Raw genomic sequence first — 26,086 nt, 5'->3', positions numbered from 1 at the left:
CGGCGCGGCAAGTGGCGATTTTTGTGAAGAAAAAGGGCTTGAAATGCCATAAAAACAGGTTTCTTTGGCTGCCCTGATATATTCATACGCCGTATTCAATCTTTTCAAAGTCGATTAATTTTCAAGAGCAAAGATGAAGAGCTCAGAAAACACTTTTAAACTACCTTAATTTTCATTAGGCCTATAGACTCTAGAATCTAGATCTAGATTAAATGCCTGTAAATCACAAGAACGTGTTTTAGAGTTTTGACATAATAATAATATATAGGTCTAGTCGATCGTCTGCCATAGTCAAAACAACTTAAATCAAATTAAATTTTAGACCCCAGACGCCCCCTCGCCTCCTATATAGGCTATGCATGCCTTAATTTGACCTTGCATGCAGCCACCATAGTTTTATAACACATGAAAACACTGAGGGGCTTTTAAGTGTATAGCAATTATTAGAAATTTTGAGAAATGTGTCTTTAATAAAATTTCAAGACCCCGTCCACGAATAAATCCCAGCGACAATATGCTATACTCTATATGACCAAAATGTAATATGACTGAATGTGAGCCTGTATGAGAGTACATGCTTGTATACCACAATGTGCTCGTGTGCTTAGTTTTGGGAATAACAATTCTTTGCTTGTTTATGTCTTTGACGAATCTAGGTACGGAAACTAGCTGCATGTTCCTGCATGCATGCATGCACGATTGCGCCACCAGATAGGCCTACCTAGCCCCACCCCTGGGAACACAAAATATATTTCCAAATCAAAGGGAATATTGTGGCATTTGAACACGAATGGACTGCATATTTTTATCAGGGATCATGAAATGATGTTACCTAAAAGTAGGCCTTATAGGCCATTCGAGGTAATAGAACTAAAAATAAAAGTTGAAAAAAATACGAGGGAATAAAAGAAAAGAAAAGGAAAAAAAGAGAAGAGGAAGAAGGAGGAGGAGCGAAGAGGACGGAGGAGGAGAAGAATCTTCCATAACTCAAATAACAAATATGTTGAATTCTGTTCTCAACATATTAGTTTGTTTAATTATGTCTTACATTGTACTACCCTTATATAACTTATATTACTGTAATATGCTTTGTATTGTATTGTATTATTGCAAATTATGTCTTGAAGTATGTTAAACTGTAACTTATATGTATTTTACTTTCTTTCTTGAATTACTTGCCCACAATTATACAACTTCCACACAACTGCGCTAGGAGTGTCATTTTTGACAGACATGGCGCATTATACATGTTCACTATTATTATTATTATTATTATTGTAGGTTTCATTTTCAATTACATATTTATTTTCAATATATGCCTGTAGAGGAACCCCATCATGAGATTAATGAATATGTTATACAAGTTTATAAGCATCATTGTATACAGCAGAGTAAATGAAAAGTGGTTTGGATATTTGATTGACAGCAACATAAGCATGTGCATTCCCTGAATTATAGGGACATAAATGCGAGTCGGTGAAGTCCCATAAGGCTCTTTTTTTATTGCCCCGACCAACCCAAAATATTTAAATCTACGGTTAGCTTTTTATTAAATTTTTATTTGTTTACCGTTCTTTAGATAAAAAAAATGTTTATTGCATAACAAAATTATTTATCATAGCATTCACAACTGAATAATATCAGCCTAAAGAGATTTTTTTTTTTTTTTAAATCGACCGACCGACCAAGGTGCTGGCACTGTAAGGGCAATACATCTCTTTTTTAAAGGCCTTATCATTCACATGGCCCCTACAGGTGTTCACTCTGTGTATGTGTTGCAGGGTTTTTAAATAACCACTCATTTTCAAAAGTTTAAATTGTGCACATTTTGTGAGCTGAAAGAGCTCCTGGCAAAGTTGCCTACTGAAAGGTTTTTATGATATCCTGCAAATTTATGTAGCCCAAGGTGGCCTGAATACTGAAGGATATACTCTTCATAAAACTGGGAGAGATGATAAAATGATTTGAGGTGGGACACATGCACTATGGGTCATCCTTTATCTGTTGGCCGTTCTCTCTCTCTCTCTCTGTGCATCTCTTTCCTTAACGCACTCTCATATTTCTCCCTCCCTTTCTTCCTCCGTCTCTCACCATCCCCTATCTATCTTTCATCTTGCATATCCTATGCTTTCTCTCACATTTTGAGAGTTTATTTTTCTCAAACAAAACTGTACCATAAGTTCTTGATTCAATTAACACTCATAACTTTCAGCATAGTATGCAACTATTCATACCCTTGATTTATACACACACACACACACACACACATAGGATTCCACACATATTTTATATCACTGACTTTACTTTATTATCATCGAATTTACTCAAACTGTTGGGAATGATTGTATGTTTTGTTTTGCAACTAGTAACAGATTATTGTTTCATTTGACTGCATTTCTCAATTAAAACATTTCATTTCTTTTCTTTTTCGAGGCTCAAACTATTCAATGCCATTTCTATGTACAAAACCTCAAATGTAAAAAATAAGCATCCGATTAAATCTCAAATACACATTTAAAAATTACTAATTTCTCAAAACGTTAAGCCCGACTTCAATTTTCCAGCTAAATATGAAATACACTGGCATGGCCATGAACATTAAATCAATTCTGTATGATGCGCTATTAAAGAATGGTATTGGTTTTGGTACTTTTCACGTATTCCCACATGCCAAATTAGGCCCACAATGCCAATTAACATCCATCAAGTAGTATATTTGGTAGACTATCAGTATTTATACAAAATAACATTGCTTGTATGAATAGACCTCTGGCATAGGTTCAATGCATCCTTCCAAACAGAAGAAAACATAAGTTGAACCATTGTGTACAGTAGTTGCATATATCAAAATAAATATGTATTGGGCTTGAACAAACAAAAAGTTTTCTCTCATAAAAACAAAGGAGATAAGAGTGTCTAACACAAATGGAAAACAAATCACAATACAATAGTTATTCCAGCATAACACAAATATCCACTGGCAGGTTACATAACAAGCATTTAGGCTATGACTTTGGTTTTACTTTGAGGAAATTGCTTCTTACTTTTGGAGTGTATTCCCAACTGATTCTCAAGGTAGGTGGAAATACATAAACCAAAGAGAACCAAGTTCACAACCAGTACTAAAAAAGCTGCGAACATTGAGAGAAGTATCAATTTATCTAGAGATTTAAACCTTGTAAATGGTATGTTTTACAGGTAAATTTGTAAAGGAGACAAAGTAGCTTACTCTTTAGATGACGAAAGATATGAGACTACTGTTGGTATTAAATTGTTAAGTATATGACATATCAAAAACTACCTTATGCTTGCCTTGAAAAGACACAAAAATGTAGAACAAAAACAAAAAGCGTTCACGTGGATGAAGTTTTCATGAAGTTTGCATGAAGTCGTGATTTGGGAAAGATTCATGCTGCAAAATAGTTGATTAACAACATGACCGGTATCAAACTTTTCCAATTCACAAGTTTCTTGCGAGGAAAAAGTTCTGTCCCTGACAACTCGAGGAAGTTTCATGTCATTTTTTCAGGTTTTGATTTACATTTTCTGATACAGCACTTAAAATATTATTACAAACGAGGTCAGCAGCAACTCTGTAAAACCTGCCATTCCACTACTAGTAGCAGCCAAAATGTATTAGAAAGAGTATACTAAATGGATAGTTGTAGAGTCAAGAAGCACATTATCTCACAATGTCTAGATGGTCTTACAATACACCGAGCATAAAAGTAATAAAGCGTAATAACACTGACCATACACTGACTCAAGCAATAATCAGTTGTTCCCACTAACAATACTGTAAGCACTGGTCTGATAATGCCTTAAGCACTGAACTAACAATACTATTAGCACTGATCTGATAATGCCTGAAGCACTCATCTGACAATGCCGTAAGCAAAGATCTGATAATGCCTTAAGCACTGAACTAACAATACTGTTGACACTGATCTGATAATGCCTTAAGCACTGAACTAACAACACTGTTAGCACTGATCGGATGCCTTAAGCACTGCACTAACAATACTGTTAGCACTGATCTGATAATGCCCCCAACTCTCAACTGACAATGTCTGAAGCACTGAATTTACAATGTTTCAAACACTGACTTGACAATGCCTAAACCACCAACTGACAAAACACCGAGCACTGAACTGACAATGCGTGAAGCACTGATCTTCCCATACCTAAACACTGTCATCACAATGCCATCATACATGTGATGTACACAGAAAGGAAGCAGAGATATGTACAAAAATAGAAAGGATCCATTATGAGATGGTCCTCGGAAGAAAGAAAGTGTGAAGAGGTTTAGAAGATCTCGCTGTCATCTGGGGCATCAAGGTCCCGGTACTGGATTAGAGAGCGTGGGTCACCCCTGAAATACAAAAAAAGAAAAGAAAAAAGAACATGATCTCATTAAAAACTGCAAACAATTATTAAATTGGCTAAGTACTCCTATGTGCTGAACTTTAACATGGTGGTAATAAATTACTTATAGAAGCTTTGCATGCATAAACTGAGCAGATATAAAAGAAGAAAAAACTACACATGCTATGTAAGTGAATATCAGAACTGATTGTACCAAGATTTTGTATCAACATGCAACACTGGTAGTTGCATTGCAAGATCAAGAAACATTTTCAGAAAAGTATGATTTCCTTCAATTCCCAAAACAAAACATAAGTTAAGTGCACATTGACATGGCTCATTCAAATACACAATAAATTGCAGTGGATTAAGGTAGAAATCTTTTTTAACTTATAAATAAATGGAAAGTGGGATGAAAAAAGCATGTGCTCAACAGAAATCCTTAGGGTAACTTAACTCACTTATCTATTTGTTACAAGATAAAGAATTGTGAAGTACATTACACTTACAAATGCTGTTATATATTGTTGCATCAGTTTCCCATAGCATATATATTTCAATAGGCCTTAAGTCAACCTTTTTAGCTATCTTGTCCTGATGGGGCAACTGAAATATTCCTAGTCTATTCTCACCACAAAGTATGTAGTCTCACCTTCGATGAAAGTTCCTCTGGTTGCCGCCCTGGCTGGAGTAACTGCCTCCACCATAAGATTGGTCATATCCTCCACGTCCGGACTGATTGAAGCCTGAAGAAACAAAGCATGACAATTTGTCATTCTTAAAATTAAAATCAAGTCTTCTACGAGGAAATGCTATAAAAGGCACACTGGAGAAAGATAATCGTAAATTTTACTTATCCCGTTCGATGGGGATTACTCATGGAGAGGGGAGGGGAGGAGGAGGAGGAGGAGGAGGAGGAGGAGGAGGAGGAGGAGGGAAGAGGAGGGAAGAGGAGGGAAGAGGAGGAGGGGAGATGGTTTGGAAATGTGGCAAGAAGAGAGGCAACACACTGACTCCAGAGAGCTCTAAACTTTCCAGTCACCGTAAGAAGACCTCGCGGGAGACCCAGGAAAACTTGGAAGGGAAACTATAGAAGAAGATGCCAAAAAATCTGGCACCAGTCATATGGATCCCACAGACAGGAAAGCTTGGAAAGCAGCCATTAAGGAAATGAAATGTCCAACCCCACAAAGTGGGACAAATGGACTTTAAATGCTGATGATGATGAGGGGAGGGTGAGGAGGAGGAAGAGGAGGTGACAAATGTCAAAGGGGAGGATCGGAAGAAAAAAGAAATTGTGACAGTATGTCCACATTTTTGTACCTCTGCTACTCTGTGAGTATCCCTGCTGACCCCTATCTCTGCCTCCTTCATAGCTACCCTGTTGCTGGTAGTTCCTGCCGCTCCTCTGCCCATTGTAACCTGAGTCTTGTGACTGGCTTTCGCTACTGCTGGGCTGGGATGGCTTGGGCTTGGCAGCTTCTACAACCTTGTGTCTATTCGAGTCTTGGAGGTAGTTGTTGAAGAAAAGCACCTGCGAGTATTCAAATAATAATAATACTCAGCTTTTATATAGCGCTTATTACAATCACTAAGTACTTCCAAACTACCCCGGCTTTAGCTGAGCTACCATTACAGCGTTCTAGCATTTGAAAGAATTAATTCCTGCCAGGTACCCATTTACATCACCTGGGTTGAGTGTGGCAAATGTAGATCAATGTCTTGCCAAAGGACATAGTGCATGCAGTAGGTATTAGGCTTGGTGGAATTCACTTACAACTACATGAAGCACCTCCATGCTTACAGTCAAGTAGGCTCATCAGGAGGGTATAAATCATGAGATGCTACTTGTATGACACATGACATCTGAATGGTACTCACCCTTTAGGGCAGTTACATCTGCCTTGAGACATCTTCCTCAGGTAAATACTAGCAAATTTAAGTTTGTGTCAGTTAATCATTTAACAAGAAAAAAAGGGAGCTGCATAGGCAAGTTCGGATGAGAGAGGACAACCCATTTGGAGCTTTTGTACCACTTTTGGTACACTAAGTTCAATTGCACATGAGCCAACATTCTTATTTTGGGACCTGTAATTGGATTGGTTTATATTTGCTCCAGCGCACAACTGCTCTGGGCTTTATGTCGTCAAAGATATACAGTAAGGTTTAGGGTTGCCATCGGTGTTAAGGTCAAGTTTAATATTGTGGGTTCAAGATGACAGATACACAAGATATACGTGTAATATATGCAAGTAAACTGAGGCTTCACATATCCCATACAATTTCATTTCCCAATGACAGCTAACTTGAGAACCCCTTCAACTCCTGTCCCTAGTAGATGACACCATTTTTAACCCACCTCTTTCTTGACTGCTTCTATCTTGTCGCCATGCTTGTTGAAGATGTGTTTCCTCACAAACTCTGGTCCCTTGAACTTCTTCCCACTGAGAGGACAGAGCCACTTGTCCTTGGCGAGTTCCTTGGTGTTGGCCTTGATGAACTTCTCCACCTCCGTACACACCAACAGGTCAAGATAGTCAAGGAAGTTTACCAAATTGATCAACTTCATTATAACACTATACGAGTGTATGAATCAGCCCAAGAAAAGGGTATAACTTTCATCAAGTCTGAATGCTCCTTACGTAGCATTTATTGCTGATTGAATTTATCTGTTTCAAAGAGTTCTCTTCTTCAATCTTCATTGATTCCTTTTGATTCCCCAGGCATAAATTTGGGAAATGGATGAGGTCAACAATCTTTCGTATTGCACAAAATGTGTATACCATTATTTTGTGATGAAATTATATTGGCAATTTAGCTACTAGTATTTCTTATAAGAATAACAATTCAGCACATGCAATAAAATGGGCTAGCAATGCATGTGTAAACATACAATGTAAAACCTAGTGAAAATACGTGTCCACGTCATCTGCGAAAATACAGGTACCTGTGTGCGAACTACTTATATATTCACAAAAAATGACCCACTGAATAATTTCTGTTTTATGTAGAATGGTGCAAAATTGAACCTTTGTGTGAGATTCAACCATAGAACACCTAGATATATGCCATGACAAAATCGCCACTCATTGCTGCAGTGTAACAGTGGGCGATTTTGCTATTTGTGATGAGCAATATTGGTTTTCATTTATTCATTGTAATTTTGAAAGCATCAATTGTTACAAGTTGTTAATGCATAATAAGATATTCCACTATTTGCTGTGGATTGCATTATGAGTTTAAGGTTTGGGATGGATTTTTATTTGAAAGGATATATTTCCTGATCTTTCTTTCCAAGTTTGCCGAGTTCTTCATCAGACATCTTGGTCTTCACGTTGATGAGAGGCTGAATCTTGTTCTCAAAATTACTCTGCCAGTTTTCCACTGAAGAAAAGAACAACAAAACACATTGATAAATAAACTATTTTCCCCTTCAAACTTCAAAGTGAAATAACAATAAATAAACTATACCCACATATTCATATGTATATGTGAATGGCATCTACCAAATAACTCTAAAAAAATGTTTGCTGAGTAATAAGCAAAAGGAATATGGCATTCCATAAAAAGACGGGACCATGTCCAGGCCACGTACGTTGTTAGTATTCAACATTGTCCAATGCTAATAAATTTCATGGTGTCAAGCACCTGCGCGGCTTTCAGCCAGTTTTCTGTATTCTGGTTACAATCTGCTGGACAAAACTTTACCACAGCATAATCATTACATGAAAACAATTCACAGTGATGGTAAGACATGATCAATGAATAAACTTAGTTTAGGGTTCGCAAAATTTGCTTTACTGCTGGAAGCTTACCGTCTCTTTGAGAAAGGCGATTGGGTGGATTCTGTCCTCTGCAGTGCATGATGCCACACCTGTTTGGCATCTCATCCTCAATCTTATACACCGAGGCATTGTAGTAATCCAACGAGTGAACCACTCGAAGATACAACAAGAGACGATCGAGAACCTACAAATACAACAAAGAGAAGACAATGATTTAATTCATTTTTTCTATTATATATTGTAATACTGTATGGCTCATATAATATGTCATTTTAATTTGTGGATATTTAAGTGGAAAAATAAATCAAATCAAATCAAATAAAATCAAATATTATTACTAAGAGCATTTGTAAAGATGATCCAGTGAGAAGATCATACCTTAAAGTCTTGGGTTTTCTTAAATGATAGATAACCTTGATGCATGTCAGGGTGAGTCTTACATATAACTGACTAGAGTGAGGCATTTGTGTTGTGCCGTTTTGTGTTGTGTTCTACTGTGTTATGTATACATCCATTTACTTTCTTGATATGTTATTATTATAAATATGTTATGCCATTGAGTTTTATTTTCAACACGGATGCCAGTTAGAGGGCCTGAAAATCACCTAGAATGAGCTATTTTGTACACAAAAAATCCTAAACTATGGTCTGAAAATAACTTGCCAGGGCCTGAATTCAGGCATCCTTGTTTTAATAAAAAAATATTATTAAAAAAAAAAAAAATACCTTGCAGAGGTGGTCATCCTTCTCAAAGGTGATGTCTCCCATCTCCTGGCCCTCTTCCTGTCCATCAGCCTTCATGCCAAGCAGTACCTCTTCCTCAGCGCTCAACTCATCTACAAGGTAGTCTGTGATGTTCTCAAGGATTGGGTTTCTCGCAGGCAACGGCTCTTTGGGCTCTTGTTTAGCAGGCTGCTATAAAAAATGAAATCAGTGGAACAACTTATTTTCCAACCCATGAGACTTTTAGTTATTCTACTATACAGGGAACAAAATATAAAACAATTTCGGGGGCTACTTTTCAAGCTTACTTGCATGAAAATAACACTCTTTAATTTGTTTAGCATTGAACTCTATGCACATTCTTGGGGGTTACTTCGCCCTGAGATCCAGTGTATTTTTTTCCCTGCTACTATACATGAATATTCCACAATACGAGAAGCTACAAGTTTTGCATGACTTTAAGTTTAAAATGACAAACACAAAATCTCAAATTCTAAAATAAAACAAGACATAATCTTATTGAGGGGGTCAATAATGTAGTGCTAACTCACATTCTTGCTATTTTGAGATAAATGCGATGATTGAAAGTTAGTATCATAATGCAAGTCAATGGAGGATTTAAAGCTGCATATGTTATTTGGCCAACCACTGCCTGAATATGAATATGAATCTGTACAGTCATAGATGTGCAGGTATGACAGTGTAGTCAGTGCGGGTGTCACACCTTTAATGAAAGTGAGGTTAACCCCTAACCCCATCAATTATCATGAACCTTGTGCAGGTCAGGTAATCTGATCTCAAATACCGAGACCTTATAAAAATCTTCTTGCTAGAAAGATTTTTCCATCCCAAAAATGTACTCAGGCTCTGAATAATAACAGTACTACAATCCTATTTTACTGATACTTACTAGATCCATTGTAGACTACATCAGGATCCGTTTCACAAAGCCTTTTTTTTCAATGACAATTGACAAAAATCAGTGACAAATCTGCTGATAACCAATCTGAAGCAAGGATTTCAGTAGCTTATAACAAAAAACTTTCATTTGTCACTGATGACAAGTTTTGTGAAACGGGGCCCTGAAGAAGCTCAAGAGTTACTTCATGATTTTGAACTTACTGTTTCTTCTTTCTCCTCAATGCTACCCTCCTCAGTCTTCTCTGTCTTCTCAGTCTTCTCCGTCTTCTCTGTCTTATCTCCCTTCTCTCCTTCAGCTGCCGCCGCGGCTGCTGCTGCAGCCTCCGCTTTCTTCTTCTCTTTCTCCTCGTGCTCTTTCTTCTTCCTCTTGTCATCCTTCATCTTCTGCTTCTTCAGATCCCATCCGGGCTCACCGGTGAAGAGTTCTTGTTTCTGGTCCATGACCTGGACGAGGCGCGCTGCCAACTTGAGGTCAGATTTGACGATGTTCTTGTGGGCGGTGATGCCACTGACGGCACGGATGCGGTGGGCCAGGTCTCGGTTGACAACGGGACTGAGTTCACAGTCTCTTAGCTGGAGAGGTGATAAAGTCAGGAACAGACCAATGCAAGATGAGGTTTATACAAAATGTGAAGTAATGACAGAGCAGCATCACTGCAATCAACTTCATGGAAAAAATACACACTTTCTCGTCTTTTGTCTTCTAAAGGAAGTCTACAAGTTTTATCCTGTCTACACCTTTTTTCCATTCTCTATCCTCACTATATCTCCTATTTTTTGTAAATACTGTTACATTGGGTTAGAATCACATCAAAATTTGTTCAGTTCTTGTAGTAACTAATGAAATGGACAGACAACTAGAAAACATAATGAATCACAATAACGATGCTGAAAGGGCATCTGTAGAAAGACACTATCTGCCTCTATCTTGCTCTTCTTTCTTTTTATCTCTCATGACTTACCCTAATGCTGCTAAGATTCCAGCAGATTTCCTTGATGTTGACCGTCCTGTCGAAGGTGACCCATCCATGGCGCTGGAAGTTCCTATCTCGCTGTGGATCAGCAAGGGCCACTCTCATGAATCCTTTGTATCGCTTACATAGCTGTGGGACACATTAAACAGTGAAAAATTAATCATTTCATGCTGCAAAGAGGTCTTTTAGCTCTACTGGTGCTATAAGATTTTTTTTGTTTGAACCGTTGAGTTGAAACCATGAAAAATTCTACTTCTACATGTTCATGTTTCACATTTAAACACTTAACAGGGTCGTGTCTGTTTCTACCCCTGAAGCTCCATCATTTTATCATTGATATGGACTTTATAAATATTCATTTATCAAGCCATTTACCACTTTCTTGCACACAGCATCAGTACACCAAATACGAGGTGGAAATCTTTTTTAAAGATAAGTAGTGTAGTCTACTCATATCCTGTCAAACTTAAAGATGTTCATGCTTGGTATATAGTCGTTCGTGAAGTAGGCAACTTGGCGATCACTACATAACACTGAGCCAACAGGTATTACGCTCCCCTGCGTACGTCCATGTGCTGCCCTCTATACATCCAGGCTTGAGCAACTTTAATATATTTTCATATAATTGTCGTCCAAGTCAGGCTTCTTGGCAGGAATTTGTGTTAACCTTGGTCCGCAATTGGGTAAAATATTGCCTAGCAGCATCATCCCAGAGGTGGTTTGGAAGGAATAAAACAAGGTGCAGGTCGAAAGGGAGTCTGCTCACTATTTATAAGGACCGCTATTTATAGAAGACCGCTATTCATTTAGTCACGTGTTATGAAGAGCGGTCCGTGCAAATGGCGGTCCTAATGAATAGCAAGGTAAATTGTCTATGGTTTGCTCGCTATAAGGGCCGCTATTCATTTTGTCACATGTTATGGATAGGGGCCTTATGAATAATGATGAATAGCGGTCCTTATGAATAGCGAGCTTGACCCGTTGAAAGATGCAGTGACATATTATAACCCTTCTCATCACCCCTTGCTGGAGAGAATTTGACCTGAGCATTTCTTCCCTGAAATTCACAGCACTTGGTCTAAGCATCATGTTGTTAATATACACTGGTGAGAACCCTACTCAAAACATTGGTGATGTATAGAGTTATAGCCCCACTGCACTACTTATAGCTACTTGCGCCCTCTATAGAGCAAACAATGCTTAAGTGGTGACTGTTGGTCCCCTATGGTCCCCTATGGTCCCCTTTTTCTTATGTTAATTGAGAGCTGATTTGATGAGATAACCACCTGTCAGTGACCATGCAGGGAGGTCTAATCCCTCCTGGCCAAAATAGTGCAGATAGGCTTTAAAACACTGCTCAAAACTTACTGAAACAATCTCCTCCTTTTTGATGATAGGTGCCACGTTCCTGATGAAGATGGAGTAGGTCTTATGGAGCGCTCTGGGTTTGGGTTCATCCGGATCTTTTGTTTCTTCTTCTTCCCCTTCTTCCCCCTTTCTTTCTTCTTCTTCTTCTTCTCCTTCCTCTCCTTCTTCCTTTGCTTCTCCTTCCTCAAGCTTGTTATCACTCTCCAACGCTCCCTTATCAGCACCACTCTCTAAGCCTGGGTGGCAAAATGAGATCAGTGCAAAATATAGATTAATGATGAAGTTTCTTTACCTTTCCTTTGTACATTGGGTGGATTCAATTTTATGTGATTAAAAAACTAGATGGAATTTTGACTGCGGGCAGTCGAAAATGATGCCTCCGCCATAGAGCAATTTAAACAAGTTTGGAGTTTAAATCTCCAGTGGTTCTTGAGATATCATGATAACAATCTCAATGTATGGAATTTCATAAGTTGACCTCTGTGACTCTTGACCTTTGACCTACGTGCTCCAAAATCTAATCAGATTGTCTTCCTATGGTGATACACACTATCATTAAGTTTGAAGTTTAAATCTCCAGTGGTTCTTGAGATATTATGATATGGTGATCCATACTATCATTAAGTTTGAAGTGAAAATTCTCCAGTGGTTCTTGAGATATCGCGATAACGATCTCAATGTATGGAATTTCATAAGTTGACCTCTGTGATCCTTGACCTTTGACCTACGTGCTCCAAAATCTAATCAGATTGTCTTCCTATGGTGATACACACTATCATTAAGTTTGAAGTTTAAATCTCCAGTGGTTCTTGAGATATTATGATAACAATCTCAATGTATGGAATTTCATAAGTTGACCTCTGTGACCCTTGACCTTTGACCTACGTGCTCCAAAATGTAATCAGATTGTTTTCCTATAGTGATACACACTATCACTAAGTTTGAAGTTTAAATCTCCAGTGGTTCTTGAGATATGATAACAATCTCAATGTATGGAATTTCATAAGTTGACCTCTGTGACCCTTGACCTTTGACATACGTGCTCCAAAATCTAATCAGATCGTCTTCCTATGGTGATACATACTATCCTTAAGTTTGAAGTTTAAATCTCAAATGGTTCTTGAGATATCGCGCTAACAAACTCAATACAAGGAATTTCATAAGTTGACCTCTGTGACCTGTGACCTTTGACCTACGTACTCCAAATCTGATCAGATCGTCTTCCTATGGTGATAAATACTATTCCCGAGTCTTAAGTTTAAATCTTAAATGGTTCTTGAGATATTGTGATAACGGTCAAACGGGACGGACGTACGGACGGACGTACGGACGGACAACCCGAAAACATGATGCCTCCGGCACCACCTTCAGTGGCGGAGGCATAAAAAAGTGCTTAATGAATAACTAAACCTAACCTAAAAGCATTTCATCCAAATGACTTCAAAACCAGATTTGCAAGTCTCCCTAATTATTAACATTATGTTTAAATTGTTCCAGATTTACAACTTAATAGTTCTTCAAATATAACCTATAACTTTTATGAAATTGAACTTGATTAAACATGACCTACATGTAACATCAAGCTTACAGAGTCACTGACCCATTCATTGTACATTCCACATTCCTCCTTGTTTACAAATTTGAGCCAAGAAATTACTTCCTGAGTTCATGTAGATTTCTTCATTCCAGAAATGTACATATCATCAAGCTTGCTTTCATTACACATACTCCTAGAGTGAATTTCACACTGCTGGTATGTCTGGTGTAATGTACAAGCTGTCACTGAATTAGGATATAAGTTGAATGACCCAATTAATCAGTAGGCGACTTTAATTGGGTCAAGCTCGCTATCCATAAGGACACTATTCATAAGGACCATTATTCATAAGGACCGCTATCGATAAGGCGTAACAAAACAAATATCAATCCTTTATGAATAGCGGCCGTTATAAATAGCGAGCAAACCTTAGCCAATTTACCTCGCTATTCATAAGGACCGCCATTTACAAGGACCGCTATCCATAACGCGTGACTAAATGAATAGCGATGTTTTATTAATAGTGCTCCTTATAAATAGCGAGCAGACCCCCTTTAATCAGTATTTGATATCACTTTATACAGGAACAAAACTCCTTACCAGGAGGAGCTGGTTCTGGTTCAAGCATTCCCTGCTCATGGTCCGATTCTTCTGATTCAATGTCACTGCCTGAACTGCTACTGATATCACTCTCACTATCACTGTACCCTGGGCCATGCTGACGTTTGCGCTTCTTACCACGCTTTCTCTCCTTTCCTTGCCTGCCAGTCTCTCCATTCTAGTGATTGACAAAGATGACATTAATATTGCCAATTAAAGACGAGTTATGTACAGTCAAACCTGCTTTAGTGACCACCTGTCTACAAAGACCACCTGTCTTCAACAACCGCATGTTTTGTTTTCCTTGAAAATGGTTTCTCATTGAAACATGTACTAAAGGAACCTGTCTACAAAGACCACTTTTTGTGTTTCCCCTGGGCGGTCGTTGCAGACAGGTTTGACTGTATTAATTAATCTTTTGCAACTGATTGCTATGTACAATCAATCACTCAATGGTACAATCAATGAAATTGCTATGTGACAGACCATTTTCAAAGGTTAATTGTCTTGTACACAGGATTGAGTGCACATTGTGAAGTATTGGAATCATCCAAATTTCATTATTGGGGGGGGGGGGGGGTGGGTCAGATATGACAGTATTCATAGTGTACCTGGCAGATGGGTGCAAATGAATGCTAAGACACTGATGTGCATTTTTGGAAAAGTTTTGACTGTATTTGACATTACATTTCGGCAGCACATAGAAATATGTATGTCATACAAATTGTAGACAATGATATCATTACCTCAGCAATAAAAAATTATTTACCCTCCCACCCCCCCAAAAAACATGTTTTCTAACTTTTCTATCTCACCTTTTCTACCTCTTCATCTTCCTTCTTCTCATCATCCTGGGCTGGAGGAGGGGGATTGGGTCTGGCAGGGATAATTTGCTGTCATCCTATGAAAATAAAAGATAAATGTAAGACAAATTGCATAAAACATACACAACAAAATGACTTAATTTCTACTTCCTTCAGCTACTGAAAGCATCAGAATATAGTATTTTTCAGCAAACATATTTAACAATATTAATAAATGATGTTTTTCAATCCATTTCAATTCCAAAATCAGGAAATAAAGATGGCAGTATATACATTGGTCTTAAATCTACTCTGTTGATTTGGCGTGGTTTTGGTGTGGTGTGGCATGGTTTTCCTTCCTTCCTTCACACTGATGTTCTATCCTTTTCACCATTTTCAATGTGTAATACTAGAATATGAGAATATTTCTATTTAGTCTACCTTTTATTTTGATGGTCCTTTTATGATTATAAACACAACGATATAATTTCTCATACATATATATTATGTATTTTTACAATGTGTGACCAAACAAACTTCCATGAATTCTTATGAATTTGGATGAATAAAAGAATTTAATTGAATTGAATTGATAAATATTTTTTTTTAAACTACATATTCTACTACACCAAAATTGTTCTGTAAAGTACGGTAAGTATCCCTCTTCTTGGAAAGTAAATTTTTCTTTAATTGCTTACATCTTTAGGAGGGGGTGGAACAGGTTCATCATCTCCTTTTCCATCTTCTTTCTCTACAATCTCTCCATCTCCTTCCATCTCCTTTTTCTTGACATCATCATCATCATCCCTTTCTTCACCTTCTTCGCCTTCTTCTTTCTTGTCATCTTGATGTCTGAAACGAAGAAGATTAAAATGAATATTATAATATTATAATGCTAATATTTTTACTCTTTCTACCGATTGTTACACTGCAATCATTCATAAACTAAATTAATATAGACTTGTCTTCCCTACATAAGATGGCACTGGAGAGAAAAGAAATTACCAAATGATACATTTCTGTGGATTATCTTTTCTTAATGACTGAAAAGTTCGTTTTTACCTCTTTCAAATAACACACAAAACAATGATTATTAAATCTTGCCCGACCAACTTAAGACAGTCTGAAACACTGTCAGCTATTCCATCTATCATTCCTAACTACCCTGCTTTACAATACAGCACTCTATAGCGCATCTTGTATTCACTGACATACAATTGTAGAATAAGAATAAACTTTGTTGCTTGTCTCTGAATTGGAATTTCTTATACTTACTTGTCATCTCCTTTATTGCTTCGTTGAGACTCTGACATGGTTCGGTCTCTCTCATAGGACCTGACTGGCTCTGGTTGGTCTAGGATGGTTAGGTCTAGATCGTTGCCTCCTTCCAATCTTATCACAACTGAAAGTAAAAGGACAAAATGCATTGAGTTTTCTATGCCCTATTTATAGTGAGTTGGATCTATGAAAACATTGAACAAATTCTCACTTAACTCCATAAGGTTTTTGTCGGACTTGGGGAGAATGAATATCCAAATTTTCAAAAAGAATTATATCATGAATGAATGGCCTCAGAACTCTGGATAAGAAAAGAACTGTCAAGCCTTCTGGTACTGTTAAATAATCTGTTACACAGCATCAAAGTACAGAAAATAGCAAAAGTAAGGTCCTGCAACAATGCCAATTACTTTTCATTTTGATTATACAGAAATATTTTGCATGACCAAGTCATAAGATTCCAAGTGTTGAAGCTGCTAATGCTATTTCTTCTGCTACTACTATCAAACCTGTGAAGGTGAAATACTAAATATGGTTCTGGTTCTGGTTCTGGTGGGCTACTGCATAAACTCCTCAGCTGGGATGTAACTGCTGATGCTAATGCTACTGCCATCCCTGCTACCATATCTACCATCGCTGCTACATCTTTCCAAGTACTTGTCTATTGTATTAAGACCACAAGCATGTTGAAGTACACATACAGTTAGCAAAGTGAAAGTTTCTCTTACCTGCATCCAAAAGATGAGTGACTCCCTCCGACTTATCAGCCTGCAGGATAACCTTGTTGACCTCATTCCTGTCCAGCATCTCCAGAAAGACTCTGAGACGACGGTCAATTCCTTCTTCGGTCTCATCCTGCTCCCGTTCACAATCGTCTGGGTAGTACTTGGCGCGGAACCTGCGTGGTAGAAAAATAAGGAATCAAAAGCATTTCAAAAGGGTGTATTACCAACTAGACACATTTGTGTTTTTTTGTTTATATTTTGGTTAGGGCAGTATTGTATTTATTACCAAGTCACGTCTACCGTTTTTGAAAATATCTTGGATAAATGATAAAATAACTGAAATGCCGACATTTAAGGAAATAGAAAGTTGTGACCTACTACATACAACATAAAATTCAAGATTTGATAATGTTTTTCCAAGTGAATTTTTTAGCCAGATAAAAACATAAATCACTCTTGTAAGTGCTGATAATGCCTTGCCGTAGGAGTTCAAGAGAAGCATATCCTAGACTTTTGAAATCCATAAATACAACTCTGAAAACACCTCAAGCTCAAAAGAAGTCACTTGAAAACATACACGAAAGGAACAATGGAGAAATTATATTGAATAGTTTAAAGATAAAGAAAATTTGCCTCATCAAACTAACCCTATGGTAGAAGTTAATTTTTTTAACAAACAGACAATTTGCATAGAGGTCTTTATGAAATAGACATATTGGATAAAGGTCCATTAAAGGTACTATGTCCCATTTGCAGGCTAAAAATTCCAATTTCTCTCAAAACGAAAGGGCTTAAAAAATGTCTTTAAGTGGGAAAATAACGACCCCTAGTTGTCGAATCGACTTAGGTGATTGCAATCGCTAAAGTAATAGTCTGATTTTCAAACCCTTGTACTGAATGGTCGTATTATTTGTGCTGCTTAAAGATTCAATCACTTTAACTTTGGCCATTACAAGAATCGGGTCAATGATGTAGACAAATGCTCATGTACCCTTTACAGAAAGTAAACAGGTTTCCTTGCATAATTTGAATATTAGGACACTGCTAACGTTTAAATTTCACAGATAGGACATACGTGACATGTTCCTAATTCTTGCAACGTTCTACAGAATTTGATGTTGGCTGGGCTGCAAATGGGACTTAGTACCTTTAAGAAATAGGTCATCAGTCAAGGATTTATAATACTGAACTAGAATGTACATCGTCATCGCACAGTGATAGCCTGTTGCTACCCCATAATAGCATTGCTTGCTTGGTGAGAATAATGTCCCCTGCGTATTAAGCTCTTATTCCCAAAGGATTAAAATCCCCTCTTCCTTCAAGTTCACTTTGCAGCTTAAACTAAACCATTTTGATGATGATCAAACCTTGTGCTTTCATTCATCTGCCAGCTTCCCCATCTCTGGCAAATCCACAGCCCATTACATGACTGAGAGAATGTTACGAGGATTTTCTGAAATTAAAAGAAAACACACCACCAGCTCGCCTGAGTTCAACGAACTCTCTCCCCATCGCTGGTCGTCTGGTCGTTTTCTCATGCTCAAGGTGAACAAACTACGACGTTAGAATCGCGGACGAATATAACATACAAGTGACGTCGCTGATATAAAACACCAATGGTGTCGCACAGCTATGTCGATGGTGATTAAACAATCGTAACCGAAACCATAACGAGGTGTGATTCTATGCAACTACGTAGGGGTAGTACGCGTATAGTAGTAGAAGTAGGGGTAGTACGCGTATTGTAGTAGTAGTAGTAGCCACGCTCCACTGCATTGTTTCACAGTGGTGGCTCATAGCGGATAAATAGAAAGCATAAGACGTGGGTCGTACATGGAGCAATTTTTAAAATCGGATCCAGATGAAGAAATGGTTCTTCAAATTTTTTGCTGTGGAGTATGAAGGTTAGACATAATCAATTTTGAATTTTGATTTCTATCAAAATGAATTTAAAAAAAATATTTTTCAAAATAACAAAGGTAATTTGAGACTGAATTATTGATGAGCAAATAAAGAAAACAAAACGATGAAGAATTTTTTGTTGCTTGTTCCAATCAAATATAATTTTCATTGCTACAAATTCATATAAAAAGTAGAACAAATTAAATGAACTGGGACTTTCTTTTTCTCATGATGATCTACATTATAATCTATATGTAGTCATCCTATAAATCATGCAAACTTACATGAAGCTTTCTTTCAATTAACAATTTTCATTCTTTTAATTGTACTAGTACCAAGTAACAAATAATATATAAAATGTTTTTGTGGTTGAATTCATAAATGGAGTCCCCCTTGTAACTTAAAAGCTTACAGACGCGTCTTGCTACATCACACATGCAACAATCTCAGTACAATTCCTTGATCTCAAAACACAACACTGATGCACATACAAGGGGCCCGCATTCATTCACAATGCAACCAATACAGTCATGCCTGGTTGTAACATCTCAAAACATGAAACAGATTTCTGTGTTTGATTCACCAACAACGTGCATGTTCTCTACTTGTCTGTTTTTCATTAACCTGTTCAAAATGATTTGATTTTGATATAACAAAGGTTTATATCAAACCGTATCCAAGTTAAGATGGGCTAGCTATTCAAGGTCGAATACATTCCTTCACACATCTTCCCTAAAAATGCACACACTCTACACATGTTCCACACATCATAACCAGACACTGAATTGTATACATGGGACTATACTAACACATGGCGTGTGCATCCAACAGATGCACTCACCATACATGTTTCATGCATTCTTTTAAATTCTAATCCTACTTATACACACTTCATACATGTTTCACGCTTTATAACCAGACACCGATTTCTATACTTGGAATACAATCATTCACATCGCACCAAGTCACTCACAGTACTAGAGCTCATTACATTACACCATCATCAACGATTAGCCACTACTCACCATTCTTCGTCCTTATGAGCCAAGAAGAACTCGCTGAGTTGGGCCTTGTGGAACTCAAGCTTGTAAGCGTTGTATTTCTTCACGGCCTCCTGGTCGTCGATAGAGTCTTCTTGCTTGGCCAAGAACTGCTTGAAGCTGAGCATCTGACTGGAACCACTCTCGCCACGACCACCGGACTCTCCTTCTGTGCCATGGCTACTACACACACCGAACAAAATATGAGTAAACAAATAAATAAGTTAAAGGTAAAATACACAAAATTGGTCTGCTTATCGTACAGTAAAAACCCTGTGGCTTGGCAAATACTGGTTAACGCCATCTACGTCTTCTTTTGGACAACTGCACATAAACGAATGAACTTGATTAACGGTAGTCAGCAACTTAATCTCTACATGGTCAGCGTGCGGGAAACACACTGAAGTTCTCCTCATGCTTCGGATCCACGTATGTTGCACACACGTAATTGCTGTGTTCGGGTCGTCCGTAGTCATATTATACCCGATTGGCCCTCCGAGTCTGGCCATGGGAAAGACACGTAGTCTCATCAGTCTACACTCCCTTTAAGTTCATTGGGTCATGAGTAGTTTTAATTACATGGGTACAAACCTTTTAAGAAAATATCAAATTTTGACATATTTTTGGTAAAATTGCTGGAGTCTCCATGCATCACACTGGCCCTAAAATGGCAATATAAATCCTCAATTCATTTTTCTGGCAGTCAAGTAGTCAACATAAACTTCCTAACACATTAGCAGTACTACAATCACACTTATTTATCTACAGATATGAATGACCAAAATTAAAAATCAAAATAGAAAAAAAAAAATTACTGAAAGTCAAAGATAATTGATTGGTATTGTATACATTATCAATCCAGCTAATATTTTTGGAAGGCAAAAAGACATAATAATAATATGAATAATAATAGGCATTTCTATAGCGCCTAGAAATTCTATTCTGAGGCGCATTCATTAATACCCCGGCTTTATCTTAGCTGCCAGTACAGCGCTCCAGCATTTCAAGGAATTAATTCCTGCCATACCATCCATGGCCTTACCTGTGACCTTGGCCCTGATATTGACCTCCTCTACCACCTCTCATCCCTCCTCCACCTCCTCCACCATGGTACCCTCCGTATCCTTGGTTACTATGGCCACCTTCATATCCGTAACTACCTCCATCCCTAAAGAGAGAAACAGCACAGTTTATGTTTGTAAATAAAGCTAATGTATTCTTTGCACATGTACAGTTGTCACAGGGAAAAAAAATTAACTGGGGCTCAGGGCGAATTCGCCCCAGAAAGTCATAAAAGAGCCCCCAGGCCCCCAGAAATGTGCATAGAGTTCAATGCAAAACAAATTAAAGTGTTATTTTCATGCAAGCTTGAATAGTAGCCCCCCCCCCCCCCCCCCCAAATTTTTTTAATAATTTTTTCCCTGGGTTGTCATCAAACAGTTCAAAGTCGGGCAGTGTTGACTAGATTTCTGACTTCAAGGCTGATCGAATGCATTATTAAAGCCATTATATTGAATGTATTTTTTTCTTCTAAAGTCAAGCAGCAAAATCACATCTTTAAACTAAAAAAAGAAATCATTTGAAAAAGTTCTGGTGAAAGAATTTAAAGTCCGTCTGTACTAGTTTGGCCAGGAAGGGGGGGGGGGGTTAGACCTTCCTGCAAGGTCATTGAAAGGTGGTTATCTCATCAAATTAGCTCTCGATTAACATAAGAATGAAAACAGGCACCGATTAGGCATTGTTTGCTATATAGAGGGCGCAAGTAGCTATAAGTAGTGAGGTGGGGCTTTAAGATTCCACAATAATAACCTGCAGATTATCAAATTCACAATTTCATTGTTATTTGGTGCTAGAAGCATCATATATATTTCACTTTCTGACATCCCAGGTAGGTTTTTATAAAACTCCTACGAGATATCATGATGTAGAATTCTGCTGTCAATAAAGAAAAGCAATGTCGACAATGCACCAAAAGACAGCACAGACACCTTTAAAGCTCCACTGCACTAGTTATAGCTACTTGTGGCCTCTATATAGCAAACAATGCCTTATCGGTGCCTGTTGGTCCCCATGATCCCCTTTTTCTTACGTTAATTGAGAGCTGATTTGATGAGATAACCACCTGTCAGTGACCCTGCAGGGAGGTCTAATCCCCCTGGCCAAACTAGTACAGATGGGCTTTAAATGAAGAGCTTCTTGCAATGACTTACCAGTCTCGTCTCTGCCTCTTGGCTGGGGGGCTCATGTCCTGCCGTCTGTTGGGTGGGCTGTACCGGTCCTGTCGCCCTCTGTCGTAGTCCGGGAAGTCCCTGCGATTCCACTCATTCCTAAAGTTGCGACTGCTTGCATAAAGATAAAGGAAATCATAATAATAATAATAATAATAATAGGCATTTCTATAGCACCGTCAATCTAGATAATTCTATTCCGAGGCGCATTTATTACTACCCTGACTTTAGCCTAGCTGCCGTTTATATGATGCGACAAGCAGAGGAGATCCCTGGACTATGTTCTCAGCTCAATTACACAACTTACAGGATATGTATGCATCATTTCAGAGTACTATGGGTCAAGAGGTTACAGTCTTTGCTACTGGGTCAAAACCAAGTGACTTTCACACAAACTTTATCATTTCAAAATATGGCCCTAGCAAATCTGTACTGAAGACTTTTCTTGAAGGTCTAAAAATGAACATAGTATTATTGAAAAATTTCTGATTCTGTAAAAGACTTGAAAAGTTCTACTTTCTAACTTGTCAAATATGGCAATCTTCAAGTCTTAATATTGTATTTCTTAAACAATAACATACCCAAAGACGTTAGTTCCACCAAGTTGTTAAACACAAACATGTGAACATCAATAAAGGGTGAGCTGTTTGCTCTTTGTTCTAGCACACTATTTTACTCACTTTCTGTTTCTCATCTGAGTAGGAGACATCCTACCCACTTGGCCTCGCCTATGGAAGAGAAGAGAAGAGAATTTATCAAAGGTACAATTCCTTATTTGCCTTGCAAATACATCTACAAATCTTGACATTTTCAGTTTTGCAAGGATAAATAATAAATATTGAACAATTTTACGAAGGGAAACAAGTTCTTTAGATGTAGTTCACGAAAGACCAAAACATATTTCAAGGAATGTACATGTATCAATTCGCATCCTTCTGCCAAACACCTAGCAAATTTAGCACCCCTGGGTGGCTACAAGGAGACCACACACACCAATATGCAGACAGCAAGTAAGCAGGGTTCCACACTAATGTTTAAGTAACAGGGAGTGCGGTTAAGGTTTCCCAAAGTTGGGAGCTCCTGCTCCTATAGGACTCTGAATTATTGTTTCATCAACTAAAATTGATTTTAGAATTCAATTTTAGGCCCTTAAAATTGATCAGATCAATTTTAAGGATCGACGATTGAAACTCTCCCCAGGAAAATCTAAATTTCTAGATTCCTATTTAACACCTACAATATGAATTTATTCCTTGAATTAATTTCATTGTTTTCAAAGTATATTTTGAAAAATATTTTGATAGTGAAAAATGTTTTTTTGTTTATGTTGCTGCAGGTGAAAAAATAAGATTACATAAATAGATTCAATGTTACAGAAATTCTTGGAAATATTAGTATTGACTTAAACACCGACTATTAAACGCTAAATTCATATAGTCTCATTTAAATGTCAATCCGCCTTGAAGGTTTCAGAATTTTTAATTACTGTCAGCCAAGATCTTTAATTTTCCCTCGTAGACTATGTACATTTGTCGCCACATACTGCACTTTGGGGATATATCATCAAGAAATACACGGACAAAATGAATAATAACAATCAAAGTTTAGAAGTAAAATTTCATGACTAATTAAAATTCTTTCTCACAATTACATTTTAAACTTCAAATTTGTTTTTTGAAAAACAAGACCTTCAAAAGAAAATTTTCAAACTTTTTAATATGATAGAAAAAGCCAGTTTGGGGTAAATATTGAACTGAACATGGATAAAGATGGAAATAAATTTCAAAGATGCTTAATCATTATATATTCATCTTTTCTTTTGAATCTGATTTGTTGTTGCTCTTTCCAATTAATTATTTTCTCACTTAAATTTACTTCCTCAAATTATACTAAAACTACTAAAATATGTGTTTAAAGTAATCCTTACCGATCTTGCCAATCATCTCGTCTTCTGTCATCTCTTTCTCGTCTGTCATTATAGTCTCTACGCTCACCACGGAACTTGTCACGACGCTGCCTGCGGCGATCAAACTCTTCATCGCTGTCCATCTTCTTTTTTTTTATTGTACACTGCTATGGCTAATCATAGATCAATTAAAAAACAAAACAAGGTCTATTACCACAGTAGAACAAGATTCAAGAGCAGTATTCTTCATGCACTTATGGAATAAGCCAGTACAAATTCTAATCTTCTCACAATATTTACTCAGCTCAGAGTCAGACTCATCAAAACAGGCAACAGCACACTCGTCTCAGGTAGGGTGTCTGAACGATTTTTCAATTTTCAATTTGGGATCGTTTTTCACCATTTTTGTTTGATATTTGAATTAAAAATGTAATCAGAATAATACATTTCAAATTTCAAGTCTCGCCGATGTTTCTATCAAAAGATACAGCCCCTTCAAAATGCTGAAATATTCATAGCATTTTGCTCAGAATCGACGAAAAAGACGTACACGCAGAGTTATGTTGTTTTGCTAAATTTAGCCAAACAGCTGTATCGCGCGATATGCAAGCGTATGCATATCGTACGCAAGTTGCTCAGCCAATGCGCGACTTGCAAGCTTGAGCCACGCTGTCTCCGCGATATGTGCCATTGACTAGTATGGGTGGCCGTTCCCTCTATAGAACCCGGAAGTGAATACACGTTGTAGTCAATGGCAATATCGCGGAGACAATCTCCGCGATATTGCCATTGACTACAACGTGTATTCACTTCCGGGTTCTATGGCGAGAATCGGCCACCCATACTTTCATTCACTATAAGCGCACATGTTACGATGTAACCATGGTTTAGACTGAGCGGAGCTCACGCCTCCCTAATTAGCTGATTCCAAAAATGTGGGAAGGGTATTTTCAAACTGTTATAACAAATGATCCCTTGGGGCTAGCGAAAAAAAAAGCATCTGGATATTATCGTTACGTCTAGCCCTGCTTAAGCCGCGGGGCGGCAGCTCAGGAAAGTGGCAAATTTTGGAGCTAGGACGCAAACAACATTTCAATCGCTGTTTTGACCAAGATATTTTTAGAATTCTGGGGGTGGCCCCCGATGGGGAATATGGAGAAAAACCTGCTCTTTCATATGACACCTCATTTATTGAGTTTCACCTTCAGGATCATTTGTTATAAAGGTTTGAATTTCAAATTTTTTCATAAAATCATTGACCAATTTTGGATGGTCGCGCAATGCACGTAGACCACATAGGGAAGCGTACAATCTCTATGGGAAGGGTTTTAGCACACAACATTGGGTGCGCGATCAGACACCCTATCTCAGGTTTATTATTGTCATTCACAACATTCTTTGATTCTTTCATTCAAGTTTTTCAACATTTACATATCATTCTCATACAATAGTACACACAAGATAGAGCAAACACATAAATGGGCTGTCCCCTGCAAATCTATTTCGTAATTTTCCTTATCGCGTTCAGCTATTTCCCAATTTCCTGCACTCCCAGACTAAACTCATTCCCTCCACCAGTGCACCATTGCATGCACTAAACAAACTCAATCACGATCAACATGCACAGCCACAGGGCAGGGCGGCAGAGGCTGAGCAATGCGACAATCAAGCTCTGCATTTTCGAGATAAACTGGCTTTAACTTAGATTTCAAGAACAGATCGTACCTTTTACTAAATCTACGAGTCACAATAAGCATTTTTCAAGAATATAATAACTTCAACTTCTCTGATATTCGATAATTTTATTAATTGATTTTTATATCACTCACCTCACGTTTGACAAGAAATGGACGCGCCGATTCCATTTAATCTTAGGCTTGGACATGTCGCCCTCTAGTGTCATGATAGATGGCGAAAGTCGGGTCATG

General features: G+C 37.8%; 1 protein-coding gene across 1 annotated transcript; it reads right to left on the bottom strand.

The window, feature by feature from the left end:
* Positions 1-2,282: 2,282 nt before the first annotated feature.
* Positions 2,283-26,086, bottom strand: LOC582799 (serrate RNA effector molecule homolog). Its single transcript, XM_030973994.1, has 21 exons — positions 25,988-26,086; positions 24,180-24,331; positions 22,933-22,980; positions 22,235-22,366; positions 21,067-21,192; positions 20,010-20,207; positions 17,086-17,255; positions 16,355-16,481; positions 15,778-15,931; positions 15,100-15,177; positions 14,277-14,454; positions 12,140-12,375; positions 10,760-10,900; positions 9,999-10,370; positions 8,880-9,068; positions 8,184-8,337; positions 7,644-7,752; positions 6,728-6,881; positions 5,692-5,902; positions 5,021-5,114; positions 2,283-4,375 (listed from the first exon to the last, which is right to left on the bottom strand). Exons 2-21 carry the CDS (start codon positions 24,299-24,301, stop codon positions 4,309-4,311), a joined length of 3,060 nt encoding a protein of 1,019 aa, XP_030829854.1. The 5' UTR covers positions 24,302-24,331; positions 25,988-26,086; the 3' UTR covers positions 2,283-4,308.

This window comes from Strongylocentrotus purpuratus, unplaced genomic scaffold (assembly GCF_000002235.5).
Source record: "Strongylocentrotus purpuratus isolate Spur 01 unplaced genomic scaffold, Spur_5.0 spur5_scaffold_7, whole genome shotgun sequence".
NCBI classification, from domain to species: domain Eukaryota; kingdom Metazoa; phylum Echinodermata; class Echinoidea; order Camarodonta; family Strongylocentrotidae; genus Strongylocentrotus; species Strongylocentrotus purpuratus.
Note: the sequence above shows the minus strand (reverse complement) of the source record. Positions and strands in the feature narration are given on the sequence as shown.